At 40.8% G+C, this 26,015-nt stretch overlaps 1 protein-coding gene across 2 annotated transcripts; it reads left to right on the top strand.

The window, feature by feature from the left end:
* The first annotated feature begins 286 nt into the window (after positions 1-286).
* ganabb (glucosidase II alpha subunit b) lies at positions 287-26,015 on the top strand. 2 transcript variants are annotated; one of them, XM_061685231.1, is made up of 25 exons: positions 287-532; positions 1,393-1,494; positions 1,603-1,711; positions 2,245-2,372; positions 2,604-2,783; positions 2,930-2,995; positions 5,746-5,788; positions 5,897-5,972; positions 8,684-8,780; positions 8,893-9,073; positions 9,152-9,305; positions 9,612-9,847; positions 10,573-10,699; positions 10,824-10,903; positions 14,847-14,987; positions 15,126-15,222; positions 15,326-15,427; positions 16,852-17,095; positions 17,253-17,317; positions 20,123-20,199; positions 20,313-20,387; positions 21,549-21,662; positions 21,734-21,843; positions 24,693-24,793; positions 24,897-26,015. In XM_061685231.1, exons 1-25 carry the CDS (start codon positions 513-515, stop codon positions 25,004-25,006), a joined length of 2,835 nt encoding a protein of 944 aa, XP_061541215.1. In that variant the 5' UTR covers positions 287-512; the 3' UTR covers positions 25,007-26,015. The 2 variants fall into 2 exon arrangements, with proteins under 2 accessions (XP_061541215.1, XP_061541216.1); XM_061685232.1 differs by lacking the exon at positions 2,930-2,995 and having other exon boundaries at positions 288-532.

Here is a 26,015-nt window from a genome sequence, read left to right as displayed (position 1 = left end):
TAAATCGAAGAATGATTAATGAACCATATTTTATTGTATTTATTTTTTTTATGAGATGTTTGGGCCCCCACTGGCCATTGTCTGTTTACCTAATGGTAAGTACGCCCTTTTTTTTTTTTTTTTTCAAATTCAAGTGTCAATTTCTAAGTTTAGTGATGGGGCGCTCAAACCATCATCTTTGACATTAAAATACATTTTGTAACGACCCTCGAACCCGGGGTAACCATCCTTGAGGCACTGGAACTTGGAGATGACGTGTCTGTGCCTGAGAGGATCTAGGCGAGTGCATATATCCTCCCTCACGCGGAATCACAATGACGCAATGAATGAATAAAATGACTGCAAGTTGGTATTGATACAAATTTAACAACGCGTATTTTTGACACTTTATGTTTAGTTATCATTATCCCAGTCGACTGCACGTGAATGTTTAAGACCGTGATTGAAAATCTTAGACTTGGTGTTTAACTTGCGGTGCAAGAGGCGGAGTTCTCCCGGGTCGTATAATCAAGATGGCCGACTTCACGAGAAGGTAAGACTAACGGTCTCGTTGTATCATTGTGACATTAATTTGTGTGTCATATGATGGTTTCAACCTTAATATAGCCGAGTTAGTGTGATCCCGTTTACCGACCACCAGAGACAATCTCTCGCCTACAGTCGAGAAGCTCGCAAAGGAAATTAGTCCGTCAACCTGTGCCTTTGCTAAGACGCTCGCTATAAGCTTAGCACGACAAAGCCGAGGCTGTTAAATAAGGACCGCGACCCGGTCAGGCGGCCGTCTGTCGATGTCACGTTTTGGGCTTGTCTTTCTGTCTAATTGCCATCGTTTTGTGTGTGCGTGTGTGTGTGTGTGTGTGTGTGTGTGTGTGTGTGTGTGTGTGTGTGTGTGTCGTCGTCGTCGTCGTCTTATAATTTTCCACAAGTTCAAAAAACGGTAGCGAGCGTTAGCTACTGCTCTAGCTTGATTGGTCGAGTTCAAGTGACGAGGCGTCCCCGATTTGATGTTCGTTAAAAATGATTCATTGATTACTTGAGTTTAAGGATGCTGGCTAAGGGTTTTCTATCGGTATTGGCTTCAGCTAAATGCATTTGCTAAGCCGCAGTCACCTAACAGGTCAATCAAATGAAACTAAATCGAAGTGTGGAGGAGCCTGATCATCGAGTGTTCTGTAAGTCACAGTTGTAATTTTGCACTGAAGCCTAAAATGAACAGAGAGCCAGTGCATGGACAACAGAACAGGAGTAGTGTGGAACATCCTATGGGATCTAGATCAAATCCTTGTGGTTTTATTTGCAACTAATTAGTTGATTGATTAGCTCTGCCAATGTGACTAAATTCAGTGCTTCATCTACGAAGAGCTTCAGTTGTTATCTTGATTCCCTTTGTAGCATGTGGCCTATCCTGGTGCTCTGGCTTGCTGTGTGTCTCAGTGGGACAATGGCTGTGGAGAGAGCCAATTTCAAAACCTGTGACCAGAGTGCCTTCTGCAAGTGAGTTCAACGCGCTCACTGTAATTATGGAAGCATGTATTCACTCATTTTAATTGCATGTCCGTCATTTTGAGTAACATATTTGTTCCATGTTCTTTTTAACTGCAGACGTCAGCGAGCATTGAACCCTGGGGAGTCTCCTTATCGAGCCCTGCTAGAGACTATGGAGCTCACCAACACAAGACTCACCCTGCAGCTCAAGAATGACAACAACAAGGTGCAGCACCCATAGTATGCCAAGTCAATGGACAAATACTGTAACTGCCCCGGCCATCACAGTCGACACACTTGCACCTTGTAATGAGATCTAAATGTAAGAATGGTTTTAGAATTATGCCCTGGTAAGAGATGAATGCTGTGTTTTGATTGACAGAGTCATATGTATTGACTTACCAATATGTTTGCTATTGTGGTTGCAGCTTGAAACATCATACTAAGAGGTGTTTCTTGTTTTTTTGGTTAACTTATTTTGATACATGAGAGAGGCAAAATGAGAGCAACACCTCTCAGTACGATGCATGCCACTTCAAACTACAGTAATAAAAATAAAGCATCTACACTATTCAAATAATTTAATCATTTGAAGGGAATGTATTAGTTTGAAGCTATAAATGCGTTCAAAGTACATGCTGTAAAATAATATATATCTATTGTGGGTACGTATGCTGGTCCGAATGAAATCTCAACATGAACATGATTATTAAGGATACATATTCCAATTCCGTTGTACTCTTTTCTGCTGGCTTGTAGGTGCGTCTACTGCTGGAGCTCTATCGTCTCCAAGGAAACATAACGAGGGTGAAGATTAATGAGCTGAAGCCGCTGAAGCCTCGCTATGAGGTCCCAGACGTGCTCATCAGAGAGCCGCCTACAGAGCCGTAAGTGTTTTATGGGTGGTTTCATCCTGCGACCAGTGGGAGTTTTTGGCATGTAGTTGACATCTGTAGCAAGTTAGCAACATTACAGTTGAAGGCCTGATCATTCTACAAAAATATAAATATATTTTTCACACATCAGGGACATTACAAGTGAGTTAATTTAGGTTTCTTAATCCCAAACAAATTCTCTGATTTTATCAGTATTCTCTCATCATTCTCTCTTTTCCCCAGCCTGTCTCTCTTGTCTCAGGATGAGAACGGAGTGGTTCTGTCCCTGGGGGCGGAGTCTCAAAGGGTCATTGTCAGTGTACGGCCCTTCCGATTGGACATTATGGAGGGACGAGATGTGTTGCTGTCGTTAAACTCGCGTGGCCTTCTGGCCTTTGAACACTTAAGGATGCGCAAGGACACGTGAGCGACCACACTTCACGCACACACACTTTGACAAAAGCCTGCCCTCGTTTGAAATTACACAAATACATCGCTCAGTGGATATCGACTATATTCGTGTTTGAGAATTGTCTGACTCGTTCTGTCCTCTTCTCCTTATCGTCTAGTTTCTCCTATTTAATAACTAGCACATTGGCTAGTGTGTGGAATATTGTCCAGAGTGTATTCTCTAGGTAAAGACTCAAAATGTTGTGTATTATATTGTTTGTACTAATGCTGTAAATAGTAGCCTACATGTAGAGAGTCTCTTTAAACAAAGTTCAAATTCAACCCCTGAAATGTGAGGGAAAAGGGAAGATGTGGAGGGGTTGCTTGATGGGTGTTGGTGTGGCGGAGTGCGATACTGCGATGCATTTGCTGCTGTTGAAATTGAAGTAAACAATAAATTCTCGCTTACCCCTTTTCATAGTTGAAATTATAGAAATACAATGGTCTTTTTTTTATTTTATTTTTTACATCTTATCTTTAAACCAGACAAAAGATCCCAATCATGAATTTATACGATTAAGTTTGCATGGGGATATTTAGGCCTATCTTGTTCAGTCATTAAAAATTTGACACGAGAAACTAAACTTGCATGAGCTTGTTGGCTTTCTTGACCAGCCAGTTACTTACAGTATGCTGACAGGTTTGTTTGTTTTTATTGTTTAGCTAGCCAACAAACATAGCATACATTTAAACAAAATAACCCATCCGTGGTTACGGATTGACCAGTAGGGACTAAGGTGTGCCATTGTCCGGTCTCATACCACCAACACCATCACTGCGTAGTGATGGCTGTACCGTTTTACTTAAAAAATATTTCCTCTTGCTTGCTGGGTCATGGGTTTCACTAATGGATTTAGGTATGCGAAACCACCAGTGTCAACATGTTGCCCCTTTCCCCACCTCATACTGTGCTGCCTTGATTCCTAACCCTAACCCAGCATTTAATCACATTTTTATCTTTAATTAGCTTAAGAATCGTCCGTTGTTTTCATGTTTGCTGCCACAGATCAACCTACTCCACAACTGAATGTTGCAAAAAAAAAAAAAAAAAAGTGGCAAGACTAGTGTAGCGTATATTGGCGTTTGGATAAAATGTAATTTATTTAAGAAATAAATTTTGTCAAAGCAGCGATGCCTGCCTTGCTTCCGGTTAAGCATGATTTGACGCTGAACCCTATAAATCAAGCTATTTTGTCTCGTAAAGGGCGCCATGTCACTTTTTGTGTGTATAAAACTTAGGGAAAGCGACGACAAATATTTTATCAGTTTCATAATCTAAAGGTTGTGACATTTTATGAAATAAGAGTTCTAGATGATAGAGGCTTACTTATTAACTTATTAAACTCAAAGCACACACAAAACACTAGAGAATGGAATTTTATAGAATACTGAAATCTACAAGGGATCTTTAGAGAAACACAAAAGGGATCCAACTACAACAAGGAAAGACGAATAACGGTACAAGAAAGAAAAAAAATAGTCGCACAAAAAAGTAAATAGAACACCTTGTTGCGGGAACGAAGTTGAAAACGTGTATGTGTTCAGTCCGGACGAGAGAGAGGGCAAAGTTGGGATTTTGTGTGAAGCTAATAATTTCCCAAAATTATTATACACTAATGTTGTACATGCTAGCAACGCTTATTGTGCGGTACACACGACCGTAGAGCACTTGGTTGCCCGTAACTTTCCTGCCGATTGAACCGGTGGCGGGCCAAGCTCCTGCTCACAAGCGTGCATGCGTGACCGGTACGGGATGCCGGCAGTTGCTTGCTGAGGCTCTGCCAATCGATCTCGGCTAGGGAAAGCGATAGAAGCCGCATGAGCGCGTACAGGGTGACGCCGGAGGACAGAAAAAAAGGAACGGGGGCGGTGAAAGAGGAGAGACAGAAAAAAAGTGGGAGGAGGAGGGAGTCAGAGGTTAAATACCCACGGGGTGTGTCTAAGAGAACGGAGGAACAGGCAAGACCATGCCCATCGACTCGAATTTAGTCTACGAACTTTGCCTTAAGTGGTGTAAAAATCATATCTTAATATAAAATACTCCCAACTCTATACTCTTCCTCATAGATCAAGCATACAGAATGACTGTTTAAACTTTAGTCTTGGAAAATCAACTGCTTGTGTTTTAATCTAATTTCATGATGCTTGGCTTCAAACCAAGACAAACAGTTCTCAATGTCTCGCAGCCGCACCTGTAAAGTTGACACACTGACACAGACATCAAGGCATACATTTGGAACATTTCTGCAGAGTTCGTGAAATATCAAAACTGACATTTTATCTTCAGTTAGAAAAAAACTGAATGGAAGTTCACGGGTTGCAGTACTCTCAAACGCTAGTGGGTGGCGGCTTGTGTGCATTTTTTAATATTAGGCAAATGGTTCATTGCTGTATTTGCGTTCCATTCTCGAGCTGTCCCAGCTTGGTCGCTATTTTCGGAGAGGGTCCCACCTTTTGGCTGCTGTCAGTTCAAACGAAGAAAATGACTCTTTGATAACTGTAAACCAAGATTTCAAGGGGACCTGCTAATTAGGTTAAGGTCCAGTAGGCGTCTTCTAGTGGTTGTCTCGGACAGCAGGGCCACTTGGAAGAAAGCAGCTTATCAAGTTGCCGGGGAATCTCTGTGACACCTCAGGTTGCGGGGAGCATGTCCGCTACACTAGTTTTGAGGGTGAGGTGTTTAATCAAACTGTAGAATACGCTTAATTTCCCACAATTACTAGATCCAACCATAGTAGGTAGGGAATCGCATGGTTTTCTGAGGTCCTGTTAGAGCACTCGTCTTTGACTGTGGTGGCAGCTGTCTGTGGTTGACCCTTTTTCCATAGGTTAATTACACTTAATACGCTCAAATAATTTATTTTCCAAAGTGACATACTTCTCTTTTTGCCATATCCCCATCTATGTTATTCTTGCAACTCGTGCCATGGAGCAGACAGGCAGACCGAGAGGCTGATGACGCAGATCCGGAGGATGAGGTCCTACACATATAAATTCAGTCTTACTGTCCCTGTTGCCATCGCATCTGAAAAAAAGACACTAATTGTTCTGAATAAGGTTGACTTCTTTCTCCTCTTGCCTTTCAGGCTATGTCAAATGAGAGTGAAGAAGAGGGCATGTGGGATGAAACATTTAAATCATTTACAGATAGCAAACCAAATGGTAAGTTCCGATATTGGGTTTTGCATGCTGTTACAATTGAAATTGTCTAATTGTAGTGCGTCTTCGCACCATCTACACGCACCTGTTATTTTCTTTTAAATATTCTAGTTTTAATCCATCCTTGTAGTGAAATAATGGTGGGAGGGATACCCCCTATGCTCAGTTCGGTGCCTTTTATGAAGGTAGGCCTGTCATGATAATTAGTCCATCGACTTGTCGTTCAATGAATAAAATAGAGACGATAGGTTTTCCAGACTTGATAAATGGTAATTGTTGTGGTGAGCCGGTGTGCAGATCCCACAGTTAGCTGACAGAGTTCGGCAAATGTGTCATTAGCCGCTAGTGGGCTCATGGAACGTCGGCGAACCGGTATGCACTTGCCGGTGTTGGCGCCATCCAATACTCCACCCTCCACAACTGTGGTCCATATGCAGCTCGTAGAGTCACACAACATAGACACTTAAGGGAACGTTAATTGTTTGTTGTCGCAAGATAATTAGCTCGCGAGCTAACGAGCAAGCGAGTTGAGCTAAACCGCTCGCTCAACCATGGCATTGTCGTTTAAAACATCAGCGCTTTGCTCTGCGTTGTTGTGTGTTCTCGTCCCCAATGAACACAAACATGGGAATGTTAACTGTTTAAGCATAACCTCAGTGGCACACGTTAACGTACAGTGCTAACTTACATTTTCCTCCTTGTCCTGTGAATCTTTACGTAATTTTCAATACAAATATGAAAACATACAGTGTTGTGAAAAACTATTGGACCCCCTCTTAAATTCTTACATTTTTGCATAGTTTCCCTACTTTAATATTTAAGCTCATCAAAGAAATGTACATTTCAGACAAATATAACCCAAGTTACCTTAAATGGTGTTTTTAAATGGTGATGTGATTTATTTAGGGAAAAAAAACCTATTCAAACTTACCTGGCCCTGTGTGAAAAATAAATTACCCCCCTTGTTAAATTATGACTTAATTGTGGCTAATCACAATTTTTGGTTAATTTTCACTGGTCACACCCAAGCCTGATTTCCTCCAGACCTGTTCAATAAAGAGTGGAGTTTAAGTGTTCAATTCATTTAAACAGAATCTGTCCCAACAAAATCAAGTCGGACAAAAGATCTAAAAAAGTTGCAACAAAATGACACGATCCAAAGAAATTACGAAATAAAATAGACATCAACACAACAATAAGGAAGAGACTGGGAAAAAATTGGATCCATGGAGGCGTTTCAAGGCAAAAAACACTTCTGACCTAAAAGAGCAGAAAGGCTCTGCTGTCTTTTGCAAAACAAAACAAAAATCTGAATGAAGACTTTTGTGAGTATATTATATGAACTGTCAAGATGAAAGTTGAGCTTTTTGGAAGGTGTGTGTCTCCTTACATCAGGTGTAAATGTAACACAGCACAGAAAAAGAACATCCTACCAACAGTCGAACGTGGTGGTAGTGTGATGGTCTTGGGCAGCGTCTCTCCTTCAGGACCTGGACAACTTGTGATTGATGGAACCATGAATTCTCCTCTTTAACTGAAAATGTTCAGCCATCACTTTGTGACCTCAAGCTGAAGCGCACTTGGGTTCTGCAGCTGGATGACAAGCCAAAACACACCAGCAAGTCAACTTCTGAATGGCTTATTAAAAAAAAAATAATAATAATCAAGGTTTTGGAGTGACCTAGTTAAAGTCTCGACTTGAATCCAAAATGCAGTGGCATGACCTTAAAAAGGCAGTTCATACTTGAAAACCCTAAATTTTCCAATTAAAACAATTGGGCAAAGAAGAGTGGGCCAAAATATCTCCACAGAGATGTGAAAGACTCCTTCCATCCATTTTCTTCCGCTTATCTGAGGTCTGGTCACGGGGGCATTCGCTTTCGCCGGGAAGCCCAGACTTCCCTCTCCCCACCTCCTCCAGCTCTTCTGAGGGGATCCCGAGGCGCTCCCAGACAAGTCGAGAGACTCAAGTCTCTCCCGCGTGTCCTGGGTCGTCCCCGGGGTCTCCTCCCGGTGGGACGTGCCCGAAACACCTCACCAGGGAGGCGTCCAGGAGGCATCCTAAACAGATGCCCAACTCCCATAATCAGCCAGATGACCCCTGCAAGTAATAGAAAACGCTTGAATTAAGTTGTTGCGGCTGAGGATGGCCCAACCAGTTATTAGGTTTAGGAGGCCATTACTTTTTCTACACAAGGCCATTTGACAGAATTATTATTTTTTTTCCTTCATAATGAAATCGCCATTTATAAACGGCAGTTATATTTGTCTATTTGCATTTGTTTGATGATCTTAAACAAAGTGGGGAAACCGCAAAAGTATAAGAATTTGATAAGGGAGCCAATACCTTTTCATGGCGCTGTATATTTGATTGACCGGTGAAGGGCTCTTTTGCAGCGGACCAACCACACAGTAGCCAGGAAACCTTTTTTGTCATTCCATTTAGCGCAGTAGCACATAAACTAAAAAATAATTATGGCGGGCCTTATTTTTCATGATTTCAAAGGCATTAAAAAAGCAACAATATTGTTTGTGATAGTTTTGGGGAAAATATAGCTTCTTAAATTTTTTTTTATCGTGACAGTCCTAGGTGCAAGGGCATATTATGTAACACTCATCACACAGGTTCATGATAGATATGTTAATAGAGCTGTAAAAAATATGGAGTCCTGCTTTCCTGTATTTTTTTGTTTTGTTTTGTTCTCGCATCGCAGGTCCAACTGCTGTCGGTCTAGACTTTTCATTGCCAGGGGTGGAGCATGTCTACGGCATTCCGGAGCATGCAGACTCCCTCCGACTCAAAACTACTGAGTGAGTAGCAAACTAAATCTATTTTAATTTTGTGGTTTAGGTACAAAGGTGCTTGTTTAGTGTGCGACTTCCTGCAGGGGCTAAATGTATTTTTTGTGTGTCCACCTCTCAGTAGCGGAGATCCATATCGGCTCTATAATTTGGATGTGTTCCAATATGAGCTGCATAATCCGATGGCACTTTATGGTTCTGTACCTGTAATGGTGGCCCACAATGCCCAGCGGACCACAGGAATGTTTTGGCTCAATGCGGCTGAGACCTGGGTAGACATTAGCTCCAACACTGCAGGAAAGGTTTGGAAATATGCTGTTTGTGAGTGTTGATAAATTAGTTCCCAATTTACTCAGCTATATTTATTTGGGTCTCTTCAGACTGTGTTTGGAAAAATGCTAGATTACGTGCAGGGCTCCAGTGAGACGCCACAGACAGATGTGCATTGGTTCTCTGAAAGCGGCATCATTGATGTCTTCGTTATGCTCGGCCCAACACCAAAAGATGTCTTCTCACAATATGCCTCTTTGACAGGTAGGATGATAATGACTGATGATCACTTTGTGTTCTTTATGGCCAATAATCATGGAGCAATAGCTTGTATCTGACAAAAGATAATGCTCGTTGAGAAATCACACGATCGGTTTGATATGGTGACATTTCTTGCTATCTTGACGTACAGAAAAAAAAGTGCTCATGTAATGATCATTCACCCAGTAAATTTTGTTTCCTAATTGACAAGCTTTCCAAACCTCACAATCGCTTTGTTTATTTAATTTCCCTCACAGAATGAATAAAGTACCTTAACTTGCATCCTCAATGTATGTTAATGTTCGTCAGGCACCCAGGCTTTCCCTCCTTTGGCCGCACTGGCCTACCACCAGTGCCGCTGGAACTACAATGACCAGGATGACGTCCAATCAGTGGATGCAGGATTCGACGAGCATGACATTCCCTATGATTTCATCTGGCTCGATATTGAGCACACGGACGGGAAACGCTACTTTACCTGGGATACCAACAAGTTCCCCACACCCAAGGAAATGCTTCAGGGTCTTATGGATAAGAAACGCAAGGTGCAGATGTTTGGCGTGACAAAAAAAAAAATAGCTGATGTCGGAGTTTATAAATCTGTTTACAGTGAACCCCCAATAATCACTGGGGGGGGATTCATTACAGACCCGTCTCCAATAAGTGAAAATGAGCAATATAGATAGACTGTGTGTGTGTGTGTGTGTGTGTGTGTGTGTGTGTGTGTATGGATATATATATATATATATATATTCGTTAAACACACTTAAACCGATGAAAAACACTTTTTAAACGGATTATATTTGAACAAAAACATTGTAAGCATTAAATGTATAGAAAAGTCTATGTTATAGTGTAAGTGTGTAAGAGGCTGGGCTTTGTGATGTGGCAACGTAACATTGGCGAGTCTGCTTGTGAGTGACTGGGCATGAGCTGTGGCTGTCATCAGCTTCTGCCTGAGTGTGCTCATGGCTTTTTTTTTTTTTTTTTTTTTTTGTTATATAACTGTTCCCGTTCAATAAATGTGCATCGGGCTCTCCTTTCCCACATGCGAGGACATTGTAGTAAATAAGAGTACTGTGAAAAGCCATGAATAAACAACGATCACTTCAAAAAATCTGAAATAGCAGGGGCACTAACAATGCCCTGTGATATAGGGAACAGTGTATTATGCTTTCAGTCACTCTGAAAAGTCAATAGACCATCTCTAGGCCCTGTAAAGTGTAATCTGAGTTTGCAAAATATTTGTTTCCCCCTCTTTCTGTCACAGATGGTAACCATTGTAGACCCTCATATAAAAGTGGACAGCAGCTACAAGATCCATAATGAAATCAAGTCACGAGGTTTCTATACAAAGACGAAAGATGGCAGCGATTACGAAGGCTGGTGTTGGCCTGGTAAGAAACGATATTAAAATTGTATTAAAGTGGACTGATGGTGCACAAGATGTTTGAAGCAGCATTATGAAATAGCCACACCCTATATAATTAAATTTTGTTGGACTTCAATAATGTTGTTTAGGCAGTGCAGGTTATCCAGACTTCAGCCGTGAAGACATGAGGGCTTGGTGGGCCAGTATGTTTGCATTCGACCAGTATGAGGTGAGACCCATGACTGTTAACGTGAAATTTAACAAATGACAATTGTCTTTGAAGTCCATACAGTGGTGCCTTGACTTAAGAGTTAAATTTGTTCTGCCACTATGCTCATAACTTAGACCTGTATCTCAAATCATCTTTCCCAATTGAAATCAATAGAAACTCAAATTAATATGTTCCAGCCCCACATTGTGCTCCTTTGGGTTTGCACGCCTTTGCCACAGGGGGCAGCATACTACAAATGTCCAGACACAAATTAAGAGTTTCACAACTGACTCAGTAAGCTGCAGTAATAGTATTTTTTTATTATTTTTATTTTTTTCCCCCAGAAGATAAAGATTGAGTATTTGAACTATTGGCAGTAGTTATCACTGAAAAGGTAATTGATAGGGGGGAAAAAATCTGAAGTAATATTTTACACACTTTTAATGCCACAATGTCTTTCCTGTCATGTGCCTTAAATTAAATTTCATGATTCGCAACGTTTTCTGAAAATGTGAATTACATTTTGGGATTAACAGTGGAACCTCGTGTTACGAATTGACCCAGTTTGTATCCCATAACGTTCTTAAACAGAGGTAATGAATGGAAAATCAATTAATCCGTTCCAAAATTAAGTTATACTGTTCCAACCTTCTTTGTGTGTGTGGTAAAAATAAATATAGTACAATATAGAAATGAATGAAAACCCATTATTATAAAGAAATAAAACACTAAATAAACATGATAAAGTTTATTGCTCATTAACTTTAACGAAGGAGGGAAAGGGGAGGACTACGGTTTCTCATTAGCCAGGTTTACATATGCTTTTTTTGTCATTCCGATTGTAGATCCCTGGTCAACTGTTTACATGTGACGTGATCTTTTCCGATTGGGTGCACACGTGCACTACATTTAATCGTAACAGGTGTGACGTGCACATCGTTGTGAACGTCACGTCATTTATTAAGATGGAGGTTCGTCATCTATTCAGTACAGTAATTGGGATTGTTTTTATACGTTTACTAAAAAATACGATAGATAAAAACAACTAAGTAGTTAAAAACAAGATCTCCATTACATATAAGCTCTGTCGGCAGCCACCATATTTACGCCGTGCGTAAATGATGATATCACCACGCATGTACGTTGTGATGGAGCAATTTGCAGATAGAACACTTCCCGACTGTATTCCGAATGACAGTTTACATTTAGTTCTGCTTTGTTTGGCAAAAGGAAAATTCCACCCCTGAAACTGAATACAATTCCATTTGGATGCGGCCTGTTTATTAGGATTAAAGTGTTTATATGGAGCATTTTCATTCAGTTAGGGCTTCTAAACCGATTATATTCGGAACACAAGGCTCCGCGTAAACCCCCCTATATAAGAAGAGTCCTTTTCTGTAATAACAAGGGGACATTCTGATTCAGATGCTTTTTCTTTTGTTTTTCGAATTCATTGTTTGATTTTGGCACAACAAACCAATCCACGGAAAGTTGTCTTTTTCTGTTCAGGGGGGTGGGGGAATTTCTGAAATTGGGAAGTCACATTGTCATTTAAAAGATGGATTGCTCTCTTGGCCAGTGTGCTGCACATTTCTTTGAATCATTTTGACTTCCTCACGTTATCACCAGCGAGTGCAGTTCCCACCTTTTTAGTTGCATTGCGTGACGCATAGTCAATGCCAGTGGCACGACACGAGGAGCAGCACAGCACAGATCTTTCAGCTCATCTTTGACGAGTGCTTCCGAACATTATCTTTAGGAGTTTCCTTTTTTTTTTTTTTTCCCCTAGGAGAAATTCTCACTATTTGGTCCTTTGCTTACTTTGTTGTAAAAAGTTCAACACGACAATGTCGCACCTGCTTCAGTCTTCATTCATAAAGGCAGCGGCTGCTGGTCGCATCATTGATTGCCTGAATAATGTGGTGTGCTGCAGGGATCAATTAATTCAATTTGTATATGCTCCCTCTTGGCAGTGTCATCACAAGGCATAGCGTGAACTTCCTTTGCTACGCTGATGATACGCAGTCATACAGCTGAGTGTCTCTTGATGACACTAGTCCTGTAGATATTCTTTTAAACTGTATTTTAGACATGAAATCCTGGATGGCAGAGAACTTTCTCAAGGTTAACAAGCAGAACAAAACTGAAATTTTAGTCATTGGCCCTGAGGCCCTAAAAATGGTAAATAGACTGCACTTATCGTAGCGCTTTAGCTACACCATCACAGTGCCCAAAGCACTTTACAAAGCCTAACATTCACCCATTCACACACACAGTCATACACCAATGGGCGGCTGCTGCCACGCAAGGCGCTGCCAGGCCCGCTGGGAGCAAATTAGGGTTCAGTGTCTTGCCCAAGGACAATTCGACATGTGGACAGTTGGAGCCGGGATTCGAACTGGCGACCCTTTGGTCACTGGATGACCCGCTCTACCAACTGAATCACAGCCTAAGAGAGAAACATCTGACTAAACTACAAGCGCTGTCCTTAAAACCTTCCCCACTGGTGAAAAACCTGGGCATTACTTTCGACTGAGCTCACTTTTATTCCACACATCAAAAATAGAACAAAAAGCTATATAGAATATAGCCAGAGTGCCCCCCATTCTCTCTAGGGCCAACACGACGACGCTAATGCATGGTTTTGTTTCCAGTTGGATTGACTATTGTAATTCCCTGCTTCCTGGTTTTCCCCCGCAAAAAAAAACTATCAGCCCTACGATTACTACAGAACTCAGCAGCAGCACATGTCCTGATGAAGACCAGAAGGCAGGAACACATTACACCAATTTTAAAATCACTGCATCAGCTCCCCAGCTCAATTTTATTGTTCTTTAGATGGTTTTTAAGGGTCTTAATGGTCTTGGGTATTCTTACCTCTCAGAGCTGGTTTTACCCTATGAACTCTCGCGGTCCCCAAGGACCTTCGGCCTTTTAGTTTTTCTAAACGTCAGGGCGCACACCCACGGTGCGGCATCATTCCATTTTTATGGTCCGTCTGTGGAACAGCTTGCCAGAGCACCTCAGTGCTGTAGAGGGCATCCATGTTTTTAAGAACAGGCTCAAAATCCACCAGTTTAACTTAGTTTTTAGTTAAAGATTTAATTTTAGTTTTAACATATTTTAGAATTTCCTTTTAACTTAATTTTCAGTGTTTTCAATGCTTTATTACTATTTCTCATTTTTATCTTTTACTTTTAAGACATTTTCTACAGTCTTGGGTTTTTATTGAATGCTGGGTTTTATGCAAATATGTTAAGTTTTTTTGTTTTGTTTTGTTTGATTTTTAGTATCTTTCAGTGTTTTCGCAGAGGGAGCCCTCTGCACTGGGAACTGTAATTGACAGCGGCCATGGTCCTGCCTCATGGAGTCCTCATTTGCAATTTGTGGCTCCCCCTACGCCAATACACTAGGGCTCCATGCTGGTACCCTGTGGCTGCAGTCTGCTCTCGGTGCAGACGGCTCCCTGAGAGCGCGTTACCCACTTGGTTTTTCTGTGCCCAGCCATAGATCATTACGTTATTTTCTTACTTTTTAAACTGTGTGTGTGTATGAGTGGTGGGAGGAGATTGATTTTAACTATGAAGAGCACTTTTAAGATTCATATCGTATGAAAAGTGATCTATAAACGTTAATTTGATTTACCGTAATTTCTCGTGTATAATGTGCATTTCTTCCCCTTAAAAAAAATGTCAATAGTGCGCATTATACATAGATAGGCGCAAATGGAAAAAGCTTTCAAATTTTATAAATGTATGCCTCCATCTAGTGGTTATGAAATAGCTGTACACTTTCACTCTAAAATTCCACCGCCACATAGAGGTTATGCGAAAGGTGTACGCTTTCATTCTAATATGCCACCGCCACCTAGTGGCTGACTCGTGAGTCAGGTATAACTGCATTTAATATCAAGGTTGAGGTATTTCGAATAGCCAGTTTTCTCAACCACTCTTTTCCCCAGGGCACGATGGAGAACTTGTATACATGGAATGACATGAATGAGCCTTCAGTTTTCAATGGGCCTGAGATCACCATGCACAAGGATGCAAAGCATGGAGACTGGGAGCACCGTGACATACACAACCTTTATGCCTTCTACGTGGTGAGTGCACAACTGGCCACTGCAGCATTGCTTGTAGTGATCTATAGAACATGAGCTAAGAAAGATCATTGCTTGTGATTGAAGATTTGCATGTACTGTTAGTGCTGTTGTGCTGTCTAATTGTCATGTTTGTTCCAGCAAATGGCCACAGCGAAGGGCCTGATCCAGAGATCAGGAGGGGTCGAAAGACCGTTTGTCTTGACGAGGGGCTTCTTTGCTGGTTCACAGCGCTATGGTGAGATTTCATCTGCTTTATGCGCCCTCCACTAAACCTGTCAGTTTACTGTGACAACACGACTCAATGGTTGGGTGTTTCAAGGATGTTTGCACATCTCTAGGTGCTGTGTGGACTGGTGATAATGCTGCTGAGTGGGGGCACCTGAAAATCTCGATCCCCATGTGTTTGAGTATGGGTCTGGTGGGAATAGCTTTTTGCGGGGGTAAGTACCTCTGTCCCAGGTCATTGTTTAAAAGTGCTTATTCTCAAACAACAAGGGGCCCTTGTTAGGTTACCCTAACTCTTAACACGGGTGTAGTAGCAACAAAAGGTCAGTGACAATTTTGAGGACTTAAATGTTGGAATATTCCGACTTCAAAACCCCTTATCTTTTGTTGTAAAACTAACATACAGCAGTTTTTTTTAAAAACTGATCAAACCCACTTTATGGTCCGTATTACATTATACTGTATTATGCTTCCAAAATGCCATACACATTATACAACCTTCAATGAAATAATACATTTCAAGTTATCTCATTAGCAAGTTCATATTTTCATGGATACGTTGTCTGCTACCAAGATAAAAGCACAGATTACCAGTATAATTTAGTTGCTGTGGTTTTTATAGGTTTTGGCTGCTGCATACTATTCTTGTACATACTAATATTACAAACTAACCCAGGTTAGTAACCCTGGTTTGTGTTGTAATCGTTCAAATAAAAGCATCTCAATGAATGTTATGCTTTTTAGTGTAGTGGTACCTTGACATATGAGTGGTCCAATGAGCTGTCACTTGGTCGATTTTAATTTTAAAAAATAAGTAAATTGTGTTGCCAGCACAAGTTAAAATGAGCAAGGGAATTATGAGGTCACCACTGAAGTGGGGTGAAAAAAGGGAGAGAAACAGTAGGCAAGCACATTTAGCCGCTTTATTGAACAGGACAAAAGAGTCCATCCATTTTCCTGACCGCTTATCCTCACTAGGGTCGCGGGTGTGCTGGAGCCTATTCCAGCTGACTCTGGACAAGAGGCGCGGTACACCCTGAACTGGTCACCAGGCAATCACAGGGCACATAAACAAACAACAGTTTGCACTCACATTCACACCTACGGGCAATTTAGTGTCTTCAATCAACCTACCATGGGATGTTTTTGGCGATGTGGGAGGAAACCAGTGTACCCGGAAAAACCGACGCAAGCACAGGGAGAACATGCAAACTCCACACAGGCGAGGCCGGATTTGAACCCGGGTCCTCAGAACTCTAAGGCAGATGTGCTAACCAGTCACCCACCATGCCGCCCGACAAAGCAGCGGACAAATGCAAAATAGAAACACTTGCAAGGAGCACTGAATTAATTGACCTGCAGTCAGAGTTGCTGACGTCACTCACGAGGCCTCGCCCATTAAAGGCACATGTCAACACACATACTGCTTTGTGTGTGGTGTGACTTTTGGCTTTATTATATTTCTTTACAAGGGACGGATAATTGGCAATTCAATTCATTTTGATGGGGAAATGCAAGTAAATTGAGCTACGAGCTTGGTCAGGGAACAAACTAGTACCACTACATGAGTATTTATTTACATTTTGACTGCATCATGACTCTAAAGATCCTCAATTATCATTGTCATCTTGTCCTATAGCTGATGTTGGGGGCTTCTTCAAGTCTCCCAGCTCAGAGCTGCTGGTGCGTTGGTACCAGACAGGAGCCTACCAGCCCTTCTTCAGGGCCCACGCCCACCTGGACACTACCCGTCGCGAGCCATGGCTATTTGGCCCAGAAAACACTGCTCTGATCCGAGAAGCTGTGCGGCAACGCTACAGCCTCCTGCCCTATTGGTACCAGCAGTTTTACCACACGTATCACACTGGACACCCCATCATGAGGTGAGCGTTTAGTAGGTTTTTAATTCTATCATGTCATAGTTTGGTTTAGTTCCGCCAAATATCTTATAAAACTTTATTTTATCCACCTTCACTAGGTAGCGAAACTAAAGTGGACACATAGTATAAGACTATGCTGACATTCTTGTTTTTGTTGTAGGCCTCTGTGGGTGGAGTATCCTCAGGATCCTGCTACTTTCGCTATGGAAAATGAATTCTTGATCGGTGAGACCCAATAGCAAAAAATAAATTTAGTGGTGCCTTGAAATATGAGTTTAATTTGTTCCGTGACCACACTTGTAACTCAAAACAATCTTATCTCAAATCATTTTTCCACATTGAAATCAATGGATATGCTAATCCGATCCAGCCTCTCCAAAAACCTTTTTTTGTTTTTTCATTAAAAATTAGCACTCTATAATATGTTACTTTATAAAACAAACTAATGACATAATTAAAAAGAATTAAACAGTTTTGTCACACTTTCTCCTTCAAAGCAAGTTGTACAGCTCATTCTGGTGCGCATGCCAATGTGGGAGCAAACCGGAGTACCTGGAGAAAACCGACATAGGCACGGGAAGAACATGCAAACTCCACACAGGGGAGGCCGGATTTGAACCCTGGTCCTCAGAACTGCGAGGCAGATGTGCTAAGCAGTCGTCCACCGTTTCGCACTATTTTAAAATATTTGGGTAAATATCTTTTTTCCGTTAAATACAGTATTTTATGACAAAATAGAATATTTGGTACAGTCATAAATGTGTACCATGTTAAAGTAAAGCCAGAATAACTTTTTGTTGGGGACGGGGTGGGGGGGGGGGGGAGTCTTTCACCCAAGCCACTACTAGAGAAGATGACACAAAGCTGATTAAACCTATCAGCTCCTTTACCTTCTTGCTGCATTTCGTGTCGACCGGCGACATTCCAGCGCTGGCCCACTTGATGGCACACTGAAAATAATGAAGCGTAAATTATGTGCCAGGAAGTACACATTTTTACCTCGCAGTCAGTGGAGCACAGCCCCTTGTCTCAACTTTGTAAAAAGCTTTCTAAACATATTCTCGAGTTTTTGCAACAGAAAACAATTATACAATAATTACTATGTAAACAAAAACAATAATTGCTGCGAACAAACTGAACAATCCCGCTTCCCCTGTGTGGAGTTTGCATATTCTCCCCGCACCTGCGTGGGTTTTCTCCGGGCACTCAGATTTATTCCCATATTCCCCCCAAAAAAATCATGGTGGGTTAATTGAAGACTTTAAATTGTCCATAGATGTGAATGTGACAGTGAATGGTTGTTTATGTGCCCTGCGATTGGTTCTGGGTGTGCCATGCTTCTTGCCCGAAGTCAATAGGCTGGGATAGGCTCCAGAAGTCAGCTGGCACAAGCACACCCACGACCCTAGTGAGGATAAGCAGTTCAGAAAATGGATGGAAGGATTTTATTTGAAAACATATACCAAAACACTTACACATTCAGTACATCCACACACTAGCAGTGAGAGTGTCACGAGTTGCCTGCGTGTTCATTGTGCACACACATGCTCTCCAGGATGCAGCCAATCATATTGCAGCAGAGCATGTCCTATTTAGAAGTCAATTGGGATTCATAATCGCATGTCGGCTGGACATTGGCGGTGGCCTGCACTTTGAAGACGGACAGGTGATGGACAGCTAGTGGTTCTTGTAACCGTGACTTTTTAAAACAGTGGTATACCATAAAACAGGTAATCAGCCCATGCCTAGCAGTAATATTAGTTCCTCGCAGAGGATGAAGAATGTAAGTTTGTGCATATTGTTATATTATCTGTTTACGTGTTGGTGCACCATTTTTGTTCATATAGCCACTGCTTAAAGTAGCAATGTGACAAGGTTTCCCAAAAATGACATTCTGTCAAAACAAAATGCTAAGTCTGTTTGGAATGGCCAATTCAACCTGAGTACAACGTAACAAAAATTTTGAAAATTTGATGATGGGATCCGGAGAAATTAAGTTTTTTTGTTTTGGAAAAAAATTGCCTTTTTGGGGAGCGTTTTTGTAAGATATCGGTTACAGAAAATCTGGTCAAATAAAACTTTCAAATTCAGGTTAAACAGTATAACTTCATTATTTCTCAGCATATCTCTGTCTGCTACTCTTGGAAACTGGCTCTGTTTGACAGTCATGTTTCAGATAAAAATATCTACAGGCTAAAATTCCTAGGGGTTCTCCAAGTCAATGCATCAAAGTTACTGTGACGTTTCAAACGGCGTAACCTGCCCTAAAAACTCGACTTACATGTTACATTACATGTTTTTAGACAATTCCACAAATATGGCGCCCACTTGTCACATTTGTACTTATCAACACCGCCACACAGATGATAATTGTTAGCCTCTGTGCTTATGATGTTTCCCATTGTATATTAGCATTAAGCTCGCAGAAGGCTATGTAGTTCTTTTTAATCCACATTAATTATTTTTGATTTGTTTGATTTGGTGATAACTTTTAGCTGAGTGGTAGTAAACAGCTTGAAGCCCCTTTTTTGAAGAATATTTATTGTTATCTGCCAAACTGCTGCTTGTTGTGAAATGAGTTAATTTAAGTTCAGTCACCATACACTGCTTATATGTCAGATTTGGCAAGTTAAAGCAAAAATTTGTGTCCGATCAATAGCTTGTATCTAAAAAAAAACAAAAACTCGTAACTCTGTTCACTCGTATCTCAAGGTACTGTGCATCCATCCATTTTCCATACTGTTTATCCTCACTAGAGTCGCAGGCGTGCTGCAGCCTATCCCAGCTATCTTTGGGCGAGAGGGGGGGGTACACCCTAAAGAGGTCCCCAGCCAATTGCAGGGGACATGGCCACTGTATTATATTTATGCTTCATTTTACTGCATTATCCAAGTTGTGTCCAATGATTAATTAAGTCAATGTCTTCAACTCAATTGTCCTAATGTTGGTACTGACTCAGTCAATCTTTTTGTACTGTTTTAAACATTTTCTGTACCAAGACTGAAACCTTATTATATCTACTTGCTGCAGGGAGAGACTTGTTGGTGCACCCCGTCACTGAAGAAGGAGCCACTGGAGTAACTGCATACCTTCCAGGAAAAGAGGAGGTAGAGAAAAAAGTTTCAGAGGACTTTTTTTTTTTTTTTTTTGTCCTCACACCATTTTGTCGCCTTGGTTCTTTCAGTCATGTGAAATCTCAACTCTTGCATGTACCCCTCAGGTCTGGTTTGATGTCAACACCTTCGAGAAGCACAATGGCGGCCAGAACCTTTATATTCCTGTCACCATGAGATCTGTAAGATATACAGACACACTTGTAATGTAAAACCCCAATTCCAATGAAGTTGGGACGTTGTGTTAAACATAAATACAAACAGAATACAATGATTTGCAAATGGTGTTCAGCCTATATTTAATTGAATACACTACAAAGACAAGATATTTAATGTTCAAACTGATAAACTTTGTTTTTAGCAAATAATCATTAACCTTGAATTTTATGGCTGCAACACATTTCAAAAAAGCTGAAACAGGTGGCAAAAAAGACTGAGAAAGTTGAGGAATGCTTATCAAACACCAGTTTGGAACATCCCACAGGTGAACAGGCTAATTAGAAACAGGTGGTTGCCATGATTGGGTATAAAAGGAGCTTCCCTGAATTGCTCAGTCATTCACAAGCAAAGATGGGGCGAGGTTCACCTTTTGTGAACAAGTGCTGGGGCTGTGTTAGTGTCAATGGCATAGGTAACTTGCACATCTGTGAAGGCACCATTAATACTGAAAGGTTCATACAGGTTTTGAAGAAACATAGGCTGCCATCTAAGCAACGTCTTTTTAATGGACGTCCCTGCTTATTTCAGCAAGACAACGCCAAACCACATTCTGCACGTGTTACAACAGCATGGCTTTGGAGTAAAAGAGTACTAGACTGACCTGCCTGCAGTTCATACCTGTCTCCCATTTGAAAATGAGTGGCGCATTATGAAGCGTAAAATACAACAACGGAGACCCCGGACTGTTGAACAGCTGAAGCTGTACATCAAGCAAGAATGGGAAAGTATTCCACTTACAAAGCTTCAAAAATTAGTGTCCTCAGTTCCCAAACGTTTATTGAATGTTGTTAAAAGAAAAGGTGATGTAACACAGTGGTAAACATGACCCTGTCCCAGCTTTTTTGGAATGTGTTGCAGCCATAAAATTCTAAGTTAATGATTATTTGCTTAAAAACAATAGTTTATCAGTTTGATCATTAAATATCGTGTATTTGTAGTGTAATCAATTAAATATAGGTTGAACATGATTTGCAAATCATTGTATTCTGTTTTTATTTGATTAGCACAACGTCCCAACTTCATAGAAATTGGGGTTATATAAACATGTTCATTATTGCCTCTTAAAAGTGCACATTTTCTTCCTCCGCTCAAAGCTCACTTCATGTTTTCTGTCGTCATGTCAGATCCCAGTTTTCCAGCGTGGCGGCTCCATTATTCCCAGAAAGCTTAGAGTACGTCGATCTTCCACCTGTATGGAGCACGACCCTTACACTGTGTTTGTGGCCCTCGGGCGTCAGGTACGTCAAATCATTAACACAGCGCATTGCACGTTGCTGTTTTGTGTTCAAAGACGTTCCATTTTTCGCAGAGAGCTGCAGAGGGAGAACTCTACATCGATGATGGACACACGTTTAACTTCGAGAAGGAGGAGTTCATTCACAGAAGGCTGTCGTTTGCCAACAACAACCTTTCCTCTGTGTGAGTTTCAGTAAACATAAGTAAAATTTCGTTTTTAATCTTGTGCAAAAATTTAAGTACAGTAGAACCTCTGGTTATGAATACCTGGTTTAGGAACAAACATTTTCGTGAGGAAAAAACTACCTCGATATATGTACTATTTTCAATTTGCGGAACCTCTTGGCATGGACAAGGATCTGTTGTGCTTCTCGCGCTGCATAACCATCATTGGCTCTGTGCGTCAGGCATTGGAAGTACAATACAGTGGATCCTGAATAAAATGGACACATATAACTGATATCTGATCAAACGGACTGTCAGGACTGAACAATGTTTCTGAATGGGACTGACTTATTTTCAGGTCACAGATATACAATATGACTAGATCCATTTCCAAAACATGTGACTCCCGTGCTTACCTCGCGACCATGTTGAATGTGGGGCATTGACATGACGGCCATGTGATGGTTATATCTATTGTGCATAGAGCGCTGCGCAGCGAGAGAGCAGTATGGCTGCGGTGTTAACTCTGAGGAATACAAAACACAAGTCTTTGGAGTCTGGAACATGCTATTTTTGGTACAGTAACAGTTTGTTTGGGGGGGGGCAAGCTGTACGGCTTTGGCAACAAATTTTTAACTAGGAAGCACACTAATTTCTCGCAGCTCATGAAAGCGACTCGCCGATGAGGAGCACTGTACATCAACAAACACCGCGGTGCGTGGTAAGTTTGTATAAAATGGGAAACTTTCAAACATTTTCAAGCTTTGTTTTTTTTTTTTGTTTTTTTTTAATTTACAATAACATTGTACTGTACTGCGTGTTCAAGGCCACGAAAAAAACAACAAAAAAATGTTTGTACTGTACAATAATATGGGGGGGGGGGGGGTATGGCTTTAAAAAAAGAAAAAAAGAAAAAGGTGCTTCAATGTAATAGACAATCTGCTGTATCGGACAACCCCCCACCCCTGTTAGTCTCTTATATTGATGTTCCACTGTACTGTATCTTTGTTTTTGTGCTCCTTTGTGATATAGTCCTCAGAAAGGCTCCTAAAAGGAAAGATGCCAGCAATAGTGGTAGTCGGAAGCCAATTACGAAAAAAAAAAAAATGTAAGTCATTGCAAAGGATGGTGTTCTTTTGTAATCTCGCTGCGCAGTTTGGTGAAATCTACCATCTGTATTATTGTAATAATTATGAATCAAATTTGTGTACCGCTTTTCTCAATACAGACACTTAACATAGTTGCAGACAAACAAAAAGACAAGTAAAAAACACTTTGATACAGCTGAGGTGGTCAGAAGTCTACTGCTCTTCCTCTGCTAGGTAGCGATGGCTAGCTGGCAGGCTCAAGAAGGAAGCACTGATCACAGCCAGTGTGTGTTAGCTGCACTGCAAAAGGTGAAAGTCTGCCATTAATCGCCTTTCCTTTCCTTGCGTTTAAATGTGCCAACTTGTGTGCTATGCCGACAGAATTGTTTTCAATCACCATAGCAACCAGTAGCCCACAATGCAACTTGAAAGCCACTTTGCATTGTGGAATGCACCATTTTGGGGCAATACGTAAACACAGTACTGTATGCTAAAAGGCTAAGACGTTTCATAGTGATTTGCTTGCAAACACATTTCTTCAGAAAAAAAGTGTTTTCACTTCTGTATTTTAAAGTATTCATTTTTAACTACAGACCAATGAAAATAAGGTAAATATAACTTGGTTTTGGGGCTAGAACGGATTGAATAGAAGTCCATTCATTTCAATGAGATACATTACCTCAGTTTGCTAACACGTCAGGTTGAAACATGCATGGTCATGGAATGAATTAAATCCGGAACCCAAGGTTTCACTGTATTAGAAGACATTAAACTTGCAGTTAGTTTGAAGATGTTGAGGTTCTCTCTAGGGGTGACCAGGTTGGGTAGGATTAGAATTGAGCTCATCAGAGGAATGGTTAAGGTTAGATGTTTTGTATACTAAGTTAGACAGAGCAGACTTCGATGGTTTGGACACGTCCAGAGAAGAGATACTGAGTATATTGGTAGAAGGATGATGAGGATGGAGCTGCCAGGCATGAGAGCTAAAAAAAAGAAGGTTGGTCTTTTGGAAGACCAAAAAAAGAAGGTTGACAGATGTAGTGAGGGAAGACATGAGGGCACTTGGTGTTAGAGAGGAGGATGCAGGAAATAGGCTTACATGGAATAGGATGACGTTCTAAACTTAGTTTAGGAACAAAAACCCGGTGTGTGTGGGCGTTAGAGACCGAGCCCTGCCACAAATAGCGAAAATGCTGAGTAATTGACGCCCCCCGAAAATGTTTTGTAGATGGCAGCAAAGCACTACTTTTGTCTGAGTGAAGCTTCTCAACTCACTGCAACATAGTTATACTGAACTGTACTATACTATAGATCAGTGATTCTCAACCAGTGTGCACATTAGTGTGCCGTGAGGACTCTTCAAGTGTGACGTGGGAAATTATAAAATTTTATGTAATTGCTCAAAAAATTATTGACAAAAAATAATGTCTTTGTTGATCTATTTATGCCAGTGTGGCATTGTGACAGAACAAATAAATGGTCTCCTATTAGATGGCAGGAAGTACATACAGTAATTAATGTATCCACTTTTTGTGACATTTTTGTTTATTGGTGTGCCGTGAGATTTTTCAATTGTAAAATATGTGCCTTGGCTCCATAAATGTTGGAAATCAATTAAATAGATATATCTAGTAAGATGGTACAAAAACGGTGAATAGGTGTTTTTCAGCCACTAATAGAGGATAGGTTCTAAAGATATATCCACAAATATATTAATCTTCGATATGGTTTGGAACACTAGGTTAATATACTTTTAAATGAAATTGTCATGGCCCACAGAAACCTTGCTCCAGAGGCCCATTTCCCTACACACACCACCATTGAACGCATCGTCATACTGGGAGCTAGTCAGCCCACCAAGGCTACCCTGATGACAGCCGGTAGGTCCCTCCCTCTCTTTGTTTTCACATTCCATTTTCAATCAGTCATTATTATGTGGATGCTGCTTTTTCACTTTTTTGTTTTTGTTTTTGCCTTTTATAGATGGTCAGACGAGCAAGATTGATTTTGACTTTGACGCCTCTACGTCAGTCTTGACGCTCCGCAAGCCTGGCATGAATGCAGGCACTGACTGGACTGTGATGCTACAGTAAATGCAGAAAGCAGAAGAGAAGCAGGAAGAAAAAGTGACTGAAGAGCAGACAAAGGAGCAACAGTATTCCACACTGAGTAAACTTGGACATAAAGGCCACACATCCAAACACACACATTTCACTTCAATATGTCTGCATGTGCACAACACTCTTACCGGAACTAAGTCACTACACTTTGCCCCTTGTGTGTGTTATAAATTCTAAAAAATTATTTTAATAATAATTAACAAGTAAACCCGTACTCTACTGAGTCTCTTGAATACCTATATATTGTGCGGGCAAATGGTCCATCTGCAGGTGGTTCTTTCTTAAATTTTAGATAATTTTTTCTCCTGGCATATAATTTAGATTTTTAGGTTTTGCAATATGAAGAAAATAATTTGTCCTGCTCCTCACCATTTCAAGTTACAATTGGCATTGTTCAGCCTCTTCACAAATAAATGACGAACTTGTGTGTAAGGAAATAATTCTACGCTCTATGAATCATGTCTATCAGCTGCTGCACAAAATGTTATTTTGAACAAACCGCTTCTCGACCACAGGAATCCTTTTGGCTACTGAACCTCTGACCTGTGTGGATCATCCTGTTGAGTTTGCTTTCTTTTGTTTGTTTGTATGTCCGTTTGTTTACTGTTATTTTTAATGCACTTGTGACAACCTCAGAGTTGTTTAGATTTCCATCTTGAATCCAACATTTCCAGATTTTATGGTTCCCAATTATCTTCACTGTATTTTCCAAATTAGACCCGAGAAAGGCAGTCCCAACGTCAGCTGCAATCTACAAACCTATATGATTTCCGGGAGATTGATTTTGTCCTGTTCTTTCCTGTCAGAATTGTCAATCTGTTTTTGTATCAATTGTTTTTATGATGATAAATGTTGCTGCAATTTTTGGGTTTCAACTTGATACAGTGGAAATGGAAGTGAAGGAACAGATTAGCTGCTGTTTAAGTTGTCAGATATACTTTAACAAATGTGACCAAGTGAAAATAAAGATGACCAAATGTGA

The sequence above is a fragment of the Phycodurus eques genome, chromosome 9 (genome assembly GCF_024500275.1).
Source record: "Phycodurus eques isolate BA_2022a chromosome 9, UOR_Pequ_1.1, whole genome shotgun sequence".
Classification (NCBI taxonomy): domain Eukaryota; kingdom Metazoa; phylum Chordata; class Actinopteri; order Syngnathiformes; family Syngnathidae; genus Phycodurus; species Phycodurus eques.
Note: the sequence above shows the minus strand (reverse complement) of the source record. Positions and strands in the feature narration are given on the sequence as shown.